Source organism: Lepus europaeus, chromosome 13, assembly GCF_033115175.1.
Source record: "Lepus europaeus isolate LE1 chromosome 13, mLepTim1.pri, whole genome shotgun sequence".
Classification (NCBI taxonomy): Eukaryota; Metazoa; Chordata; class Mammalia; order Lagomorpha; family Leporidae; genus Lepus; species Lepus europaeus.
In genome coordinates, this window is record NC_084839.1 from 21,370,544 (window position 1) to 21,388,767 (window position 18,224).

General features: G+C 42.8%; 1 protein-coding gene across 6 annotated transcripts in view; it reads right to left on the bottom strand.

The window, feature by feature from the left end:
- Nucleotides 1–18,224, bottom strand: part of ITSN2 (intersectin 2) — a 176,263-nt gene that overhangs the window by 66,176 nt on the left and 91,863 nt on the right. For all 6 annotated transcript variants that reach the window (XM_062209048.1, XM_062209050.1, XM_062209045.1 and 3 more), the window contains exons 16-19: nt 16,704–16,843; nt 7,028–7,164; nt 4,333–4,469; nt 1,553–1,650 (exon numbers count right to left, since the gene is read on the bottom strand). In XM_062209048.1, coding sequence (XP_062065032.1) covers nt 1,553–1,650; nt 4,333–4,469; nt 7,028–7,164; nt 16,704–16,843 — 512 coding nt within the window. The remainder of the gene's footprint in view (nt 1–1,552; nt 1,651–4,332; nt 4,470–7,027; nt 7,165–16,703; nt 16,844–18,224) is intronic.

An 18,224-nucleotide genomic window follows, 5' to 3' on the forward strand; every position in this document is an offset into this window, starting at 1 on the left:
CTGGGAGTTTGATTAAAACAGTCTTGAATCTATGCAACAATTTGAGAACCAATTTCTTCTCAATGTTGAATCTTCCAATCACAAACGCAATATATATTTCCATTTATTTCTGTCTTCAATTAAAAAATTATTTGCGAGGCAGAGAGAGAAAGAAGAAGCGGGGGGGGGGGGAGGGGAGTGAGAGGAAGAGGGGGAGTGTCTTATCTACTGGTTTACTCCCTAAGTGTTGGAAATGCCAGACTGGGGATTATCTTGGGTACTTGAGTTCTGGTATCATTAAACATTTACTACCTAACAGATAAACTACACCAAACTGCTGACAGTGCAGGAATGAAAGAAACAGATATGGGCTATAGCCTCTGAGCAGTGATGAAAGTCCTAGGAACTCTTTCAATTATGTCAAACTGGCTTTCTCAAACACTATTCCCTACATCTTCTCTTATTCATCCATTTTACATGGATTTTAACAGTACAATAAAGACCTTTTGTTTCAAGGAACAAACAGCCTGTATCCAGTTAGGGCTGGAGAATCTAACTCCTTCAACTCTTTCAAAAGCTGCTAGAAAATAACAAGGCCCCCACCCCCATTTTACTGTTAATTTAGTAAAATAACAAGATCAGTATGGCACAGTAGAAAGAACACTGGATTTGGAAATCAGAAGATGTGTACTTGCACCCTTCTGGTACTGCGGAGCTGATGGTTACAATCTCCAGGGGTCCTATGCTTCCTCTGCTAGAACAGGGCAACCATAGCTGTCCAAGGAAGCTCTGAGGGATATAGGAAGGCCAAATAGGTAATAGTGAAGAAATCCTCTTTCAATTATTTATTCATTTTTTGACAGGCAGAGTTAGTGAAAGAGAGAGACAGAGAGAAAGGTCTTCCTTTCCGTTGGTTCACCCCTCAAATGGCTGCTATGGCCGGTGTGCTGTGCTGATCCGAAGCCAGGAACCAGGTGCTTCCTCCTGGTCTCCCATGCAGGTGCAGGGCCCAAGCACTTGGGCCATCCTCCTCTGCCTTCCTGGGCCACAGCAGAGGCTGGACTGGAAGAGGGGCAACTGGGACAGAATCCGGCGCCCCAACTGGGACTAGAATCCGGGGTGCCGGCGCCACAGGCGAAGGATTAGCCAAGTGAGCATGTATTTGAAAGTCAGAGTTACAGAGAGAGAGGGCGAGACAGAGGGATCTTCCATCCATTGGTTTACTCCCTAGATGGCCACAATGTTGGGGAATGGGCCAGGCCAAAGCAGTAGCCAGGAACTTCTTCCAGGTCTCCCACATGAGGAGCAGGGGCGCAGGTACTTGGACCAACTTCCAATGCTTTTCCCAGACCATTAGTAGGGAGCTGGATTAGAAATGGAGCAGCCTGGACACAAACTAGCTTTACCTGCTATGCCAGAATGCTGACCCTTTAGGAAATATTTTTGAAGCATAAATAACCACATAAAAATTATAGCCAATATCATTATAGAAAATAACATATTACATTATATTTAGCTTACTTAAGAAAAAAACAAAACAAACAAACAAAAAAAAAAAACGTTTGTTTCCTACCTGAATTATATCCCCAGAATTGAAACTCATCTCATCATGGTTCCTTGCTTCAAAGGGGTATAATGCTTTATAATTCACCAAAGCATTAGCTGTCTCACCTAAAAAGAAAATTGTCATTATTTGCTACTTTTATGTATATATATTTTTGCTATGACTCAATAGAGAATTCTTTAAATTTAGAAGAAAAACACCGAGCATCAAACACTATAATGGAAATCCATTTGATAGGCTTGTTAGGATTTAAATATCTTGACCAATCGTATCATCAATACAAAAGCAAATAAGGATGTTCATGTAAAATGAATTTGCAGACTGAGGACATCCACGAATCTGAGGGAAGAAGGTAGAGAGGAGTGGCCAGGCTGAGCTGTACTAAGAGGAAGAAAAGACTAAGCAAAGGGAGATGTGGTTTGATCTGTGGAACTCAGAATATGACAAGAAAGATATGCACAAAAGGCAGGTCACAAATGAGAAGCTCAGCAAGTGAACTGGGTCAGCTGAAGAAAGATCCACAGATTAATCAGTGTGGAAGAAAAGCAGCAGAAGGGCCCCCCAAAATGGAGACAATACTAAAAATATCTTGTTGCGCATATTATTATTATTTATTTGACAGAAAGAAAGCAAGTGAGCTGCCTACTCACTTGCCAAATGCCCACAACAGGGCTCAAGGCAGAACTCAGGGGTTGGGAATTCCATCCAATTCTCGAATGTGGAAAGCAGGACACAACTAGAGCCATCCACTGCCTCTCAGGGTCTGCGTTAGCAGGAAGCTGGGGTCAGGAGCAGAGCCAGGTATCAGACCCAGGAACTCTGATATGGGATGCCGATGACCCAACTGGTGTCTTAACCAGTAGGCCAAATGTCCACACCACACTGCTCAGTTTTAGAATAAATGCTTTTTAATAAACTAGTGAAGTTTTCAACACATTCTATCATTAATATAGATCAAATTGTTAGGCACACAAAAGAGAAATAATAATATAGTATTATAGGAATAGACTCTGAGGTATATCAAAACAAGATTATGTATTCTGAGAAAAAACACCACTGTGCAAAGATTTCTGTTATTTCATTAAAATAAACAGCTTATGAAACCGGTGCTGTGGTGTAGTAGGCTAAACCTCTGCTTGCGGTACCGGCATCCCATATGGGCGCTGGTTCATGTCCCAGCTGCTCCTCTTCTGATCCAGCTCTCTGCTTACAGCCTGGGAAAGCAGTAGCGGATGGCTGAAGCATTTGGGCCCCTGCACCCACACAGGACACACGGAAGAAGCCCCCCGGCTCCTGGCTTCAGATCAACCTAGCCCCGGCAATTGCGGCCATTTGGGGAATAAACCAACAGATGGAAGAGCTCTCTCTCTCTCTCTCTCTCTCTCTCTCCTTCTGTCTGTAATTCTACCTCTCAAATAAATAGATAAAATCTTAAAAAAAAAAATAGCTTATTTACAATGGTTGAATACAATACTTAAAACTGTTTACATCAGTTACCAAAATGTCAGGATTGTTTTCACAGCTACTCAGAGACAATGACCTTTTTTTTTTTTTAAAGACTTGTTTATTTATTTGAAAGAGTTACACATAGAGAAAAGGCAGAGAGAGAGAGAAAGAGAGAGAGAGAGAGAGAGAGAGAGAGACAGAGGTCTTCCATCCAATGGTTCACTCCCCAGCTGGCTGCAACAGCCGGAGCTGTGCCAATCCGAAGCCAGGAGCCAGGAGCTTCTTCTGGGTCTTCCATGTGGGTGCAGGAGCCCAAGAACTTGGGCCATCTTCTACTGCTTTCCCAGGCCATGGCAGAGAGCTTGATTGGAAGTGGAGCATCTGGGACTCAAACCGGTGCCCATATGGGATACCGGCACTGCAGGCACAGCTTTACCCACTATGCCACAGCGCTGGCCCCATGACCTTCTTTTCTCCTGTTAATATTTCCACCCTCAGGCTATTCTAATAAGTGAAGCTTAATTTAGCAAAGGTCTTCTTTTTTTACTCTAACCATTTTTCTGTTTCAATTTTCATCATTTTTAGTGTGTCATCTGATCTTATATTTTTATTTTTGTTAATTCAAGAGACAGAAAGAGGGACAGAGATAGACAGAGAGTGATCTCCCATCTGCCAGTTCACTCCCCAAATGCCTATAATGACCACAGCTGGACCAGGCTGAAGCCAGGAGCCAGAAACTCCAAATGTGTCTCCCACGTGGGTGACAGGGACCCAACCCCTTGAATCATCACCTGCTGCCTCCCACGCTGCATGTCAGCAGGAAGCTGGCATCAAGAACCACTGGAAGTCAGCTCAGACACTCCGATACGAGAGGTGGGCATCTCAAACAGTCTTAAACACTGGCCCCAAAGCTCACCCCAAGATCTTTTCCTCATATTGTTTTTGTTGCTATATGTCAGAAAAGCCAAACTTGTTATTTTTTTTTTTTTTTTTTTTTGGACAGGCAGAGTGGATAGTGAGAGAGAGACAGAGAGAAAGGTCTTCCTTTTTGCCATTGGTTCACCCTCCAATGGCCGCTGCGGCCGGCGCATCTCGCTGATCTGAAGCCAGGAGCCAGGTGCTTCTCCTGGTCTCCCATGCGGGTGCAGGGCCCAAGGACTTGGGCCATCCTCCACTGCCTTCCCGGGCCATAGCAGAGAGCTGGCCTGGAAGAGGGGCAACCGGGATAGAATCCGGCGCCCCAACCAGGACTAGAACCCGGTGTGCCGGCGCCACAAGGCGGAGGATTAGCCTGTTAAGCCACGGCGCTGGCCCAAACTTGTTATTTTTATTCCTATTCTTACCTGGTTTCCCCTCAGCTTTCCGTTCCTCTTCTTGAATTTTTTCTTGTTTTTTTTCTTCCTGGAGTCGCTTTTGTTTTTCTTCTTCCTCCTTTCTAAGACTTTCTCTCCATAAGTTTTCTTTTCCTTGCTTTGCTTTCCTATATGTAAAAGAAAAGTCTGCAGAATGACCTAAACCATATTTTACATTAAATAAAGTATAACAGAAGATCTGGTTCTTGTCTAGCCAAAAAACTAGGAAAGCATACAGGGATGGGGATAGGAACGGGGATCAAAGATGAAGCGGAGAACTAGCAGTATCAGCCAGGGTGAGGAGGAGCCTTGGCCCAAGGGCTGAGCTTCAGTGCATGACTGACATCATCTTGCACCCTCCAATTTACTCCTGCCTGCTTGTCTCTAAACAAAGAGAAAAAAAAAAGTGTGTGTGGGGGAATATGAAATGGAACATTCAGCAAACCAACCTAACAATTACATTTACATCTCCTTCTTCTAAGGGAGCTGCACAAGGATTGCCTTCCAGCTTTTATTTCCACTATCCCATCTAATCTCCGGCTCTGGGATCCAATCATTGCTGCTGAAATAGTAAAGATTATCTGGTATTCTGCTACCACTTCAAAAAGTCTTTTGGGGCCAGCACTTGACCTACTGCTTAGGACACTGGTTGGGATGCTTGTATCACATATTAAGAGTGTCTGTGTTTGATTCCATAATCTGGCTCCTAATTAATTCCAGGTTCCTGCCAATGCAGACTCTGGGAGGCTAGAGGTAGAGGCCCAGGTTTTTCGTCCTTACCCTCCACATGGGAGACCTGGATGAACTCCTGGTTCCCAGCTTTTCCCTCACTGAGTTCTAGCCATTGTGGGCATTTGGGGTGTAAACCAGTAGACAGGAACTATTAATAAACTGGTGATGTCTTTTCTGTGGTGTCATCTGTACCCCAGATGCCATCTTAGGCTCTGGCTCCCATCACAACCTTGCACAGTTAGCTTCGGTCCTAAGCCCTATGGCCCAACCACAGGTGTCAGCTCCACCCCTACCCTAATGGGATTCACTGCTCCTATTTCCCTGCCCCCTGGCCAAGGTATAACAGGATCTGCTTCCAGCACATTTCTCTCTCCTGATCCTCCTGATCCCTTTCTCTCTTACTCTCTCACCCTCTCCCCCTGGCCGGTAGGGCTTCCCCTACCCTACAATAAACCTTCCCCTTAACTCTGGTGTTGGGTGTGTTTTGTGTGGTCTTACAGGAGCTGTCTATCTATCTCTTTTTCTTTCAAATTAAAAAAAAAAAGTCCTTTTCATTCACTTAGATAATATTTTTCCTTTATATATTTGTGTTTCTGTACATACTTTTTTTTTTTTTTTTGACAGGCAGAGTGGACAGTGAGAGAGAGAGAGACAGAGAGAAAGGTCTTCCTTTTTGCTGTTGGTTCACCCTCCAATGGCCGCCGCGGCTGGCGCGCTGCGGCCGGCGCACCGTGCTGATCCGATGGCAGGAGCCAGGTGCTTACCCTGGTCTCCCATGCAGGTGCAGGGCCCAAGTACTTGGGCCATCCTCCACTGCACTTCCTGGCCACAGCAGAGAGCTGGCCTGGAAGAGGGGCAACCGGGTTTTCTGTACATATTTCTATGACATTTGATATAAAACTGTGGTTTGATATCCAGCCAATCTATAATCAGACTTAATTATTTTAGTGTTAAAACTAATATACATTATACTTGTGTGTATTTTTATGATCTTCATCAGAGCTGCCACAACTCAACTTAGCACCTTCTCCAAGCCTTAGCATGTGAAGTCTTTAGGTAAATGGTTCTAGACTTCAGATATCAGAAAAATGCCTTATTTCTTGCTATACATAGAGGCAATTGCCATTTCTCAGTGGTAACTGCCATTTCTCAAATAATTGGATCAACATGCATTTAACACAGTGTTATTCTATAAAATTAAGCATTTGGATTTTATGATCTCTCAGGAAACAGTAATAGATTTATACAGAAATGGACTGAGTATTTACTATGTACAAAACATTATACTTGGCTCTTTAGCTACATTATTATTATTATTTTTAAAGATTTATTTGAAAGGCAGAGTTACAGAAGGCAGAGCCAGAGAGAGAGAGGTCTTCCATCTGTTGGTTTACTCCCCAAATGGCTACAACAGCCATAGCTGTGCTGATCCAAAGCCAGGAGCCAGGAGTTTCTTCCAGAACTCCCATATGGGTGCAGGGACCCAAGCACTTGGGCCATCTTTTATGCTTTCCCAGGCCATAGCAGAGAGCTGGACTGGAAGTGGAGCAGCAGGGACATGAACGGGCACCCATATGGGATGCCGGCACTGCAGGCGGTTGCTTAATGCGCTATGCCACAGCGCCAGCCCCTTTAGATATGTTATTTTAATTAACACAATTATCAATGAGGTATACATTCCTATGTCTTTTACCAAATGGAAAAGTTGAAGCGAAAAAAGGGAACGTGATCTAGCCAAGTTCACCCATGTAGTAAGTGGCAGGTCAGGTCTGACTCCAGAGTCTATTTTTCACTAACGGAACATAAACTCAATCCCTGAAGGTAGTACTAAACTTATACAATTTAGAATTTGATTACCACACTAAGATAACTGCTACATTTTCACACTTAAACTAAAGACTTGGGAAACAAAGTTAGAATTCTAACAGCAATATAAATGTATCAGCTATTTTACCTTGAAGCCTCATCTTCTAGTTTCTTTTTCTGTATTAGCTCTGATCTTTTTCTTTCGATTTCCTTCAGCTTGTCATGTTTGATCTTATGAAGCTGTTCAAGGGCTAACTGCTGTGTATGATAGCTTTCTCTCAGTTCCTGAAGAGAAGATAAAAATAAGTCAACATGCAAATGATTCAAAGGCTTTTGTGTTATGTAGTACTGTGGTATTTGAATTGAAAGAGAAACTCCTAAAGCAAGTTAAACTAAAAAGATTAAATGTTTTAAACAAATTTTCATTTTAAAAGTGTTGAATACAGTAAGTATGCCCACTAAGACAAATACATGTTAAAATCATTTTCTTTCACATCAAGTCATTTTTTGATTTGGGATCTTATTTGCAACAAAAAAGCAATCCACTAAAAATATGGGGGATACAATTTGCTTGTCATTTATTTGAAGAGGAATGGTCTTTATTCATGTTTTTACATATATAGTTTAACCAAGTTACCAATAACTTTTATCCAATAAGATCATGAACTAAACATAGAAGCAATTATTAAATAATTTAGTTCAAAGCTAAGAATGTAACAGATAATGTCTGCCTAAGATCTTGACCAGAATAATTCAAAATAATAAAAAAGTATTCCAAATAGATGTTGAAATAAACAATCGATTACTGAGCATCTAATTGTGTGCAAAGTGTTATGAAGGACTCAAAGGTGATCTGATCCAAAGCTTCCTGACTTACAAGTCTATGGTTCAATTTAAAAAAAAAAAATACTTGGGGCCAGCGCCATGGCTCACTTGACTAATCCTCCGCCTTCGGCGCCAGAAACCCATATGGGCACCAGATTCTATTCCCAGTCGGGGCGCCGGATTCTGTCCCGGTTGCCCCTCTTCCAGTCCAGCTCTCTGCTGTGGCCCGGGAGGGCAGTGGAGGGTGGCCTAAGTGCTTGGGCCCTGCACCCGCATGGGAGACCAGGAGGAAGCACCAGGCTCCGGCTCAGCACAGCTCCGGCCGTAGCGGCCATTTGGGGGGTGAACCAACGGAAGGAAGACCTTTTTCTCTGTCTCTCCCTCTCACTTTCTGTAACTCTACCTTTCAAATAAATAAATAAATAATCTTAAAAAAAAAAAAAAACAAAACTTGCCAAAATGTGTGCTATCACTAAGTGCCTCAGCAGAAGCTTGTGACTATATGTTCAGCATTTTCCCCTTCCTCTAACAACAACTTCCTTCCTTAGGGAAGCTCATCTCCTGCCATCCCCACCCACACCCTATGTGGTTTTGGTGCATCCCTGTGACCCACTGCTCCTCCCATTGCCTCCCAGGCAGGATCGTTATACCCGGCTTGAACAGGCACAACACCTCACTACCTGCTAAGAATGACTGGTGCAAAGGACATGAACTGGACCCAAGCCAGGCCAGGCTCTGTTCCTGGGATTCACATAGACTGAAGATGACAGAAACTTATTTCTCTGAGCATGTTAAACTGAGATAAAGGAAACCTGAGGAGACCATGAATAAAAAGAAAAAAAGAGAAGCAAAGATTAGAGACAGAGGTGAAGAGAGAGGGAGTGTGGGCCACTACAGCTATTTGAGAAGCAAACTAATGCACAGAAGCATTTCCTCTCTCAGTCTCTCCTCTCTGCTTGTGTGTGTGTGTGTGTGTGTCTCTGTTTCAAATGAATGTGTTAAAAAAATAAATGTAAAGGTTGAAAATAAGAGGATGAAAAAGGGTATACTCTCAATATCGGAAAAGGCCGACTTCAAGGCAAGAAGCATTTCTAGAGGAACATGTTCCAATGATGAAAAGGTCCGTGTACCACGATGTTGTAACAGTTCTGAATTTGTATGTGCGTAGTAACATAGCCTGAAAATCTATAAAGAGAAAACCTAACAAAACTAAATGAGGAAAAGACAAACCCATACTCAAAGTATGGGATTCGATCATACCAACCATCATAACTAACAGAAAATCAGCAATGCAATCACTCGCAGTCAGAACTTCTGAAGGTTTTTTTTTTTAATCCTTTTAGTAGATATCGGCAGTCCATGAACTCAGGAACAAAATTAATCTTTACTTTCACTAACTTCTATCTGAAATGTGACATTTCTTTGAATTCCAAACACTTGTAATAAGCAACAAATCACAGTAACGTTAACTATACTGTGACTTCTCTTGCCAAGTAAAAGAAATCAGATATTTTCTTATATACTATTGACACCTTAGTATCACTTTTTTTTTTTTTTTTTTTTTTTTTACAGGCAGATTTAGACAGTGAGAGAGAGACAGAGAGAAAGGTCTTCCTTTCTGTTGGTTCACCCCCCAAATGGCCGCTACAGCCGGCGTGCTGCACTGATCCAAAGCCAGGAGCCAGGTGCTTCCTCCTGGTCTCCCATGCAGGTGCAGGGCCCAAGCACTTGGGCCATCCTCCACTGCACTCCCGGGCCACAGCAGAGAGCTGGACTGGAAGAGGAGCAACTGGGACAGAATCCAGTGCCCCGACTGGGACTAGAATCCGGGGTGCCAGCACTGCAGGCGGAGGATTAGCCTATTGAGTCACAGCGCCAGCCCATACATACATCTTGACTTCAAAATGATGATATTGAAATCTATTACTAGATTTAATTATTTGGCTTGCAGTGAAGCATATATATAAATGTATCACAAAACAGTTTAAAAAAAAGTCTCATCACTCTCATAACTGGTTTTTAAAATAATGCTTTATATGTCACTTTCTTCCCTTAAAATATGACTTCAGGAAAAGGTCTTGAGACACTGCCAGACTGTGGAGGTTTCCCTGGCATAAATATGGTTAGGTGGCTCTGCTTTGGGAACTGGCGTTTATATCCCATGTTTCCCAGCAACTCTTTAGGGTCACAGCTCCTATTATTACACCCCATGCTGAAGACAAAAGTTTCCAAAGGTAGACCTGAAATTCCCTTAAAGAAGGAAGGGAGTACTTCCTTAATCCTCCCTCATATTATGGACTTGAGAAATGTCTCCTCTAACATCAAGTACACAGCTCATTCCAGTTTTTACTTACAACCCCAAGAACTAATGTTCCTCATCCCCAAATTAGTTAGTCTTGCTGTTATCTGAGGTATTTCAGAGTTTCTGGACAACCCCCTCCCTAATAAGAGTAACAAAAATATTCCTGTATACTTATGAGTTCATAATGCAGTTCCTGATACCTTGTTATCTCATTTAATCGTTGACTGCAAAGTAAACAGGAAGAATACTGCCAGGTTTTTCTTGTACATGAAAGCAAAATTTTGAAGGTAAATAACAAAATATACATACAACTAGTAAGTAGCTTGTGTGAAACTAGAAGTCACTTTTTCAGATTCCTAGACCAGTATTTTTTTCATTGCACTTCATTCCTAGAGATCATATGTGAACTTTCTTAATGAATAATGGGCAGTTTTGTCTTACCTTTGAACCCACTGGTTTGCTGCTTGTCTAGGTGTTACCTGACCCGAGAATACAAGTGTCATGAATTCTGTCTGTGTGTATATATATCTTACAGGGCCCAGTAAAACCTAACTTCCCTAGATAAGTAAGTTTATATTTCTACTGTCACCACAAGTAGCCTAAAGAAATGATTGCTGCAGATGCTCTCCTGAGCCACAGGACAACAGCATTAGGACTGAGTGCTGGTCCTCCTCCAAGACTACTGAGCCCAGAGCCAGCTTCCCCAGGAACAGACTACCATTACCTGTCATTCTTCACAACTAGAATTCTTATCCCCTGTGCTGCCCCAATCCCTCACTCCTGCCCCCTCATACTCCTCCACCCTCCTGGAGCTTCCTCCGTGCGATCAGGACACTCCAACTCCCCACACGGCTCCTCTGAATGGAGAGCCTCCCTTGCCTTCTTGGCTGACCCCTCAGGACACTGCTTTTCGTCTGGTTCTCTCTCAGATGATCATCACACACTGTTCACATCAGGGCTGGGGCTGGCTAGAGTACTCTTACTCTTCACTTCCATTTCCAGACTATATTTCACTCACTCTTGCACAGTCCATGCTACTCTGAGGCTCATACCATCCAGCCATACCACCTTCCCCTGTTGTGCCAGCTGCTAATCATTCACACTCGCCCTCTTTCATCACTCTCACTATTCTTGAAGTCTTTGACATCCACAGAGATGACCGAATCAAAACCTCAACTCTTAGTTTGTTCTTTGCACCAATGACCTTTCTTACTCTGCTTTTCCATCATACCCATTATTACACCCCAAGTCTTGTCATCATCAGAAACACAACTACCAGTGATCACATATTCCATTTTTCAAACTTAAGTTCTTGCCTTTTGAGAATTTCTTATACTTGGTACAACCACTTCAGCAGTTTTCAACCTCACTTGAGATCTCCACTCTGGTGGCCCCGTGATGTTCTTTCTTCCTCAGCACTCCATACTGTTTACATGTTGAGAGTTCATCTTTATCATAATTCTCATGTCAACACCTGTAACTTCTTGTCACTCCCTCTTTGCCCCTGTCTATTAAAACCACAAACCTGCATGAACCCATGAACCTATCTCATCACCCTAATCCCTGCTTACACCCAAACAGCAGAACACTGGCAGACGAGAAACATGTAACTAGGCATGCTGTTTTCTGTTTAAATCCATGACCTCTAACTTGAAATAGGCATTCAACAATGCTCACCACCTGTTTTCCTCTACTAAACTTGCACTTCCTTACCCCCAGTGAGATGCCTACTTATCTGAAACTTCCATCCATTCTCACCACCAGCTACAAATCTTGCCTATGAAGCCATCAAATTGGACCTCCTTTATCTTTCCACCTCAAAATCAATAAAAATTCCAGCATTTGTACCCTTCCTCTCCCGGTCCAGGTTGTTATTCTATCCCCTAAACTACCTAGGAAGAATCCTCATGATGGGGGCTGGCATTGTGGTACAGTGAGTTAAACCCCCACTTAACGACGCCAGCATCCCATATTGGAGTGCCAGTTTGAGTTCTGGCTGCTCTGCTTCCGAAAATGCTCCCTGCTAATGTGCTGGGGAAAGCAGTGAGAAATGGCCCAAGTTCTTGGGCCCCTACCATGCACATGGAAGACCGGGATAAAGTTTTGGGCTCTTGGCTTCATCCTGGACTAGCTTCAGGCATTGCAGCCATTGGGGGATGAACCAGTGGATGAATGGTCTCTTTCAGTCCCTCCCCTTCTCTCTTTCACTCTGCCTTTCAAATAAATAAAGGATCTTTGTAATGTCTAAACTTATTTATGATCTTAGATCTTTTTTTTGTTGTTGTTAAGAATGGAACCAGTACTGCATTATGGGATATAAGCGTTGTAGGCAGTAGCTTCATCTGTTGCTGCCACAATGCTGGCCCTTGATTTTAAATCCTGAAGCTTTTAATCTCCTACTGTCTACCAACATTCACATCCATCTTTTTTCCACATAACCCTGGAATACTTTTTTTTTTTTTTTTAAGATTCATTTGTTTTATTTGAAATGCAGAGTTACAGAGAGGCAAAGGCAGAGAGAGAGAGAGAGGTCTTCCATCCGCTGGCTCACTTCCCAAATGGCTAGAATGGCCAGAGCTGCATCCATCTGAAGCCAGGAGCCAGGAGTTTCCTCCAGGTCTCCCACAAGGGTGCAGGGGACCAAGGACTAGCAGTGCAGCCAGTGGCTTTACGTGCTACAACACAGCACCAGGTCCTGGAATTGTTTTTATCTAATCCTTTAATCTATGCTCTACATTCTTTCTTAATCGGCTTCCTCAGGGACTATGCTCTGTCAGTTGCCACTTTATACATCGAATCTTAATCTCTACCTTTCCTCCTCCCTTCTTTCCTCCCTCTTTGCTATCTTTCAAGTCTTTTTTTAAACCAAAAAGTTTTTTCTTTGACCTCAAGCTTTCGTCTTACTCATCTCTCCCTAAAAGTTGTTTAGACTCAATCCTTCAACTCACATTCGTTCCTGATCCACTGCCAATTCAGTTTCTGCTTGTCACTCAACTGACATGGCCCATTCAGCGTGGTCTTCAAAGGTCTCCTTGACACAGTCAGTGGGATTGTCAGCGCTATGCACATGCTCACTCTGACCAGGTACCATCTACATGCAGACGGCCTCTTTCCTGACCCCGGTGCCAGACTGCTGATCCATCTGACACTACAAACGTCATACCTCTCTGTTTCTCTGAATTGCCTTTGATTAAAGTGTCAGTAAGCAGTGAAAGACTGGGAGGCAGGAAGCAGAAGAAAGAAAGTAAATCAAGAGATAAGAGTAATCTGCTGGCCTGTGGAGAATCAAATGCGAAATGAAAGAATCAGAGTGTGTGAGTACAGTCCACAAGTCGTTACTGAACCACGCTTCACAGATGGAGAAACTCGGGTTTCAGTTTCTGTGAAATCTGCAGCAAAGTTCTAGACCAGACAATCTGGTCATTCATGCTATCACCTTAAAGGATGATATATGGGATCCCTGACTTAGGACCTTCCCAATCTTCTCCATCTTAGCTTAGGTAACAAATAAGCTCTACTGGGTCCAGAGTTGTGGCACAGTGGGTTAAGCTGCCACTTGCCACCAGCATCCTGTAACAGAGGGCTAGTTTGAGTTCTGCTGCTCCACTTCCGATCCAGCTTTCTACTAATGCGCTTAGCAAGGCAGCAGATGACAAGTGCTTGGCCTCCTATCACCCATGTGGATGCAGTTCTTGGCTCCTGGCTTCCACATGGCTCAGCAGTGGCTGTTGGAACCATCTGGAGAGTAAACCAGTGGATAGAAGATCTTTTTTATTGTCTCTCCTCCTCTCTCTGTTGTTGTGCCTTTCAAATAAATAAATAAATCTTAAAAAGTGAGCTCTACTTATCATGTTTTTGTCTTCATTGTGGAACACATACGCAATTGTCCTACTGTCATCCATTGTAGCACCAAGTAGAATATATATTCAAAATCTACTATGAGGGACAGCGCTGCGGCTCAATAGGCTAATCCTCCGGCTGCGGCACCAGTACCTCAGGTTCTAGTCCTGGTTGGGGCACCAGATTCTGTCCCGGTTGCTCCTCTTCCAGTCCAGCTCTCTGTTGTGGCCCGGGAGTGTAGTGGAGGATGACCCAAGTGCTTGGGCCCTGCACCCGCATGGGAGACCAGGAGGAAGCACCTGGCTCCTGGCTTCGGATAGGCGCAGTGCGCCGGCCGTAGCAGCCACTTGGGGGGTGAACCAACAGAAGGAAGACCTTTCTCTCTGTCTCTCTCTCTCTCTCACTGTCTAAATCTGCCTGTCCAAAAAAAAAAAAAAAAAAAATCTACTAGGATCTGAGGCTGGTATTGTGGTTAAGGTTCAAGGTTAATGCTAGGTTAAGTCACTGCCTATTACACCAGACCCCTCCATATCTCACAGGTTCTAGTCCCAGCTGCTCTACTTCTGATCCAGATCCCTGCTGGGGAAAGCAGTGGAAGATGGCACAAGTGCCTGGGCCCCCGCATCCAATGTGGGAGACCTGGGTGGAGTTCCAGGCTCCTGGCTTTAGCCTGGTCTGGCTCTGGCTGCTACAGCCATTTGAGAAATAAACTAATAGATGGAAGATATTTCTCTCCCTGTCTCTCTCCCTCTTTGTAACTCTGCCTTTCAAATAAATAAATTGTTTTCTAAAAAAATACCAGGACAGCAAGTGGCATATACAAAGCATTTATTTAAACAATATTAAAATATTAAATATTAAAATATGAATTTATTGAGTATTTTATATACTCAGTCTGCTATACATGGCAAATAAAACATACATATAATTTAAACATTTTCATCTGAGTCTGGTAAGGAGACCTAGTAGTTCATTAAAATTTTCCTTATAGCAGTATTAGGAAGCAGCCTGGTATATATAGGACACAATCTTGCTGAGTTTTCATAATGTTTAAGTTTTATCTTGATAATGATTTTCACTGATATGACTAAGTAAATTAATCTTATATTCCCTTAGTTTTCCTCTGAATTGAATTAGCAATTATGTCATTAATTATTTTACAGGGATGTAAGAGAATTGGGTAAATTTTTAAAAATAAAGATTTATTTATTTGAAAGTCAGAATTTATGGAGAGAGATGGAAACAGAGAGAGAGAGAAAGAGAAAGAGAGAGAGAAGGAGAGATTCTATCTGCTGCTTCACTCCCGACATGGCCAATGGCCAAAGCTGGGCCAGGCTGAAGCCAGGAGCCAGGAGCTTCATCCAGGTCTTCCACATGTGGGTGGCAGGGGCCAAACACTTGGACCATCTTCCATGCTTTTCCTAGGCCATTAGCAAGGAGCTGGATTGGAAATGGAGCAGCCAAGACAGAAACTGGAGCCAATCTGGGATGCTGGTGTCGCAGTCAGAGGCTTTACCCGTGATGCCACAATGCGAGCCCCAGATCCGGGTAATATTTTTAAGTGTCTCGGGCTTCTCATGAGAAAGCTTACTGTGGGAAATCTTCCTGATTCCTGGCATTAGACTCAAACAGGCAATTCAACAGCAGAAGGGTATTTAAGCAAACAGAAAGAAAAGAAAGGTCTATATTGTATATGTTATTTCAAGCAAAGATACTCAGATAAAGGCAAAGAATAGTCTAGTTTAAAAAAAAAAAAGAAAATAGTAAAGTAACCAAAAAAAGGAGCAAGATATTAGAAAATAACCTTAAGTAAGAGGAAGAGGTTGTTGAGACAGCTTAGCAGAGACAAAAGGCACTGAAGAACAGAGTCATCCATACTCCCACACTGTAAGATAAGGCAGATAAAAAGCCAATTAAACTATGCACAAGTTCTTAAAAATATAATCTACGGAAGATACTTTGGGTGGCTTGTCTGACCATCAGTGATAAATGATACATTCTTGGGCAAAGTGTATTATTCACAATATTCACTTCAAATTTCCTTGCCTTAATTGAAGCTACAAAGGTGTTCTGCCTTTATCATGCTGTGTCAAAAATATTTTAAATAAGTTAGCAGGATGAAAACTATATGAAGACATGGCTTTCTCATCAGAAAGCTAAGCAATATTTTTTTCCTCTGGAAACTTTGTGCTTATTTAGCAAGGGAATAACAGGCTAGTCCCAATTTGAATTATGTGCCACTAGTCCAATTTTTAGCTTTAATTACTTCTTTCATAGGTAGGTTTCAGTATACAGCTCAAACCGCACAGAATGGGAAGCACACCATGTGTGTCTGGACATCCGCTCTGCCACTGCGACAACCAATCATGACTGTCACTACTCATACAAAACTTACAGTACCACATTATTCTTTGGATTGCACTAATTACTATATTATTTTGTAACAGGAAGTTAGAATACAATGTAACAAAGAAAGTAAAACTGAATTTAGTGCCACTGGAACTGTTTAAAATCTTCCATATTTCTCATTTTAGAATGTGCCTGACATCACACTGGCTAAGGTCTGTAATACTGACCAAGGCAATTGTTCTGAAATGGATGGGTGCCAATAAAAACAGCATATAGTCATCAAAACCGGAAAATGTGGCAAACAGTATGCTTAGTTATGACACAGTGTTTGTAACAGACAACATTAAAGGCAATTAGAAATAATCTTGCAATTGTGGTGTAGTTAAAATTATAAAATAAATTCTGAAAATATATATGAATAATAGCTATAGTTATTCACTCTTTTAAATCAGAATAAGGAAGGCAAGAAGGCAGCTACATAAAAATGGGTATCATGGAAGATAAATACCTTTAGTTGATTGTTAAATGAATCCATCTCTGACAGTTTAGAAGCAGTTTCTTTTTCAAGGGCATCCAATTGTTCTTTAAGTCTTTGGCATAATTCTTCCTTTTCTAACGATTTTTTGTGAAGTAAACTGATCCCTGAATCTGAAATACAAACATCAGACAGGTTACATTTGGTAGAAGTTCCTGTGCCATTACCAGTCTGTTATTCACTGCCTCATCAAAACGCTCTAACTAGAGACACACGAAGGATGCACACAGGGAATATGGACTGGAGCAAACACTCAGGGGCCACTCCCTCATCAGATCACGTTCTGGGAAGATCCTCAGGGGAAACAGTGATAAGCAGTGGTTTCTGTGCTAAAGGACTGGGACCTGAAGTGCAGCTTCACTTTGGGAAGGTGCTTTACCCCAACCTGCTCTTCTGTGCAGTGAACACCACGCCACCTGCCTCTTGCAAGATGGAAAAACCAGATGGAAATCTACAGTACAGATGACAGCATAACATGAAAATCACAATATTAGATGTTCAAATAAGATTTATTCATTTGAAGGATACAGCGAGACAGTAAGAGTGAGAGTGAGAGTGAGAGAGAGAGAGATTTCTTCTATCTGCTGATAACTCCTCAAATGGCTGCAACAGTCAGGAGTCAGGCTAAAGCCAGGAACCAGGAACTCCACCTGGGTTTCCCACATAGGTGGCAGGGGTCCAGGTACTTGGACCATCTTCTGCTACTTTCCTGGGTATACTAGCCAGGACTTGAACGAGTGCTCCTATGGGATGTTGGCACTGCAAATGGAGGCTTAACCATTGTGCCACTATGCCAGCCCCTAAATGCATACTTTAAAATATTTTAAATATTTTTAAAAGAATAGGATATTTTGTTTAGCAGTTAAAATGCCAGGCCGGCACCACGGCTCACTTGGTTAATCCTCCTCCTATGGCGCTGGTACCCCGGGTTCTAGTCCCGGTTGGGGTGCTGGATTCTGTCCCGGTTGCTCCTCTTCTGGTCCAGCTCTCTGCTGTGGCCCAGGAAGGCAGAGGAGGATGGCCCAAGTACTTGGGCCCTGCACCCACATGGGAGACCAGGAGGAAGCACTGGCTCCTGGCTTCAGATTGGCGCAGCACGCCGGCCGTAGCAGCCATTTCAAGGGTGAACCAACAGAAGGAAGACCTTTCACCTTTCTCTCTGTCTCTCTCTTTCTCTCTGCCTGTCCAAAAAAAAAAAAGCCAGTTAGGATGCTTGTTCATGTCCCATATGAGAGTGCCTGGGTCAGAGTCCCAACTCTGTTTCTGATTCCAGCTTCCTGTTAATACACACCCTGGGAGGCAGCAAGTATTGTTCAAGTAGTTGGGTTCCTGCTACCCACACAGAAGATCTGGACTGAGTTTCTACCTCCCAGCTTTGACCTAGAGCAGTCCAGCTGTGCTGACCATTTTGGGGTAAACTAGTGGATTGCATCTCTGTTTCTCTAAGTATTGAAATCAGATAAAAAATTTAAATAAAATGAGCCACAGAGTAAA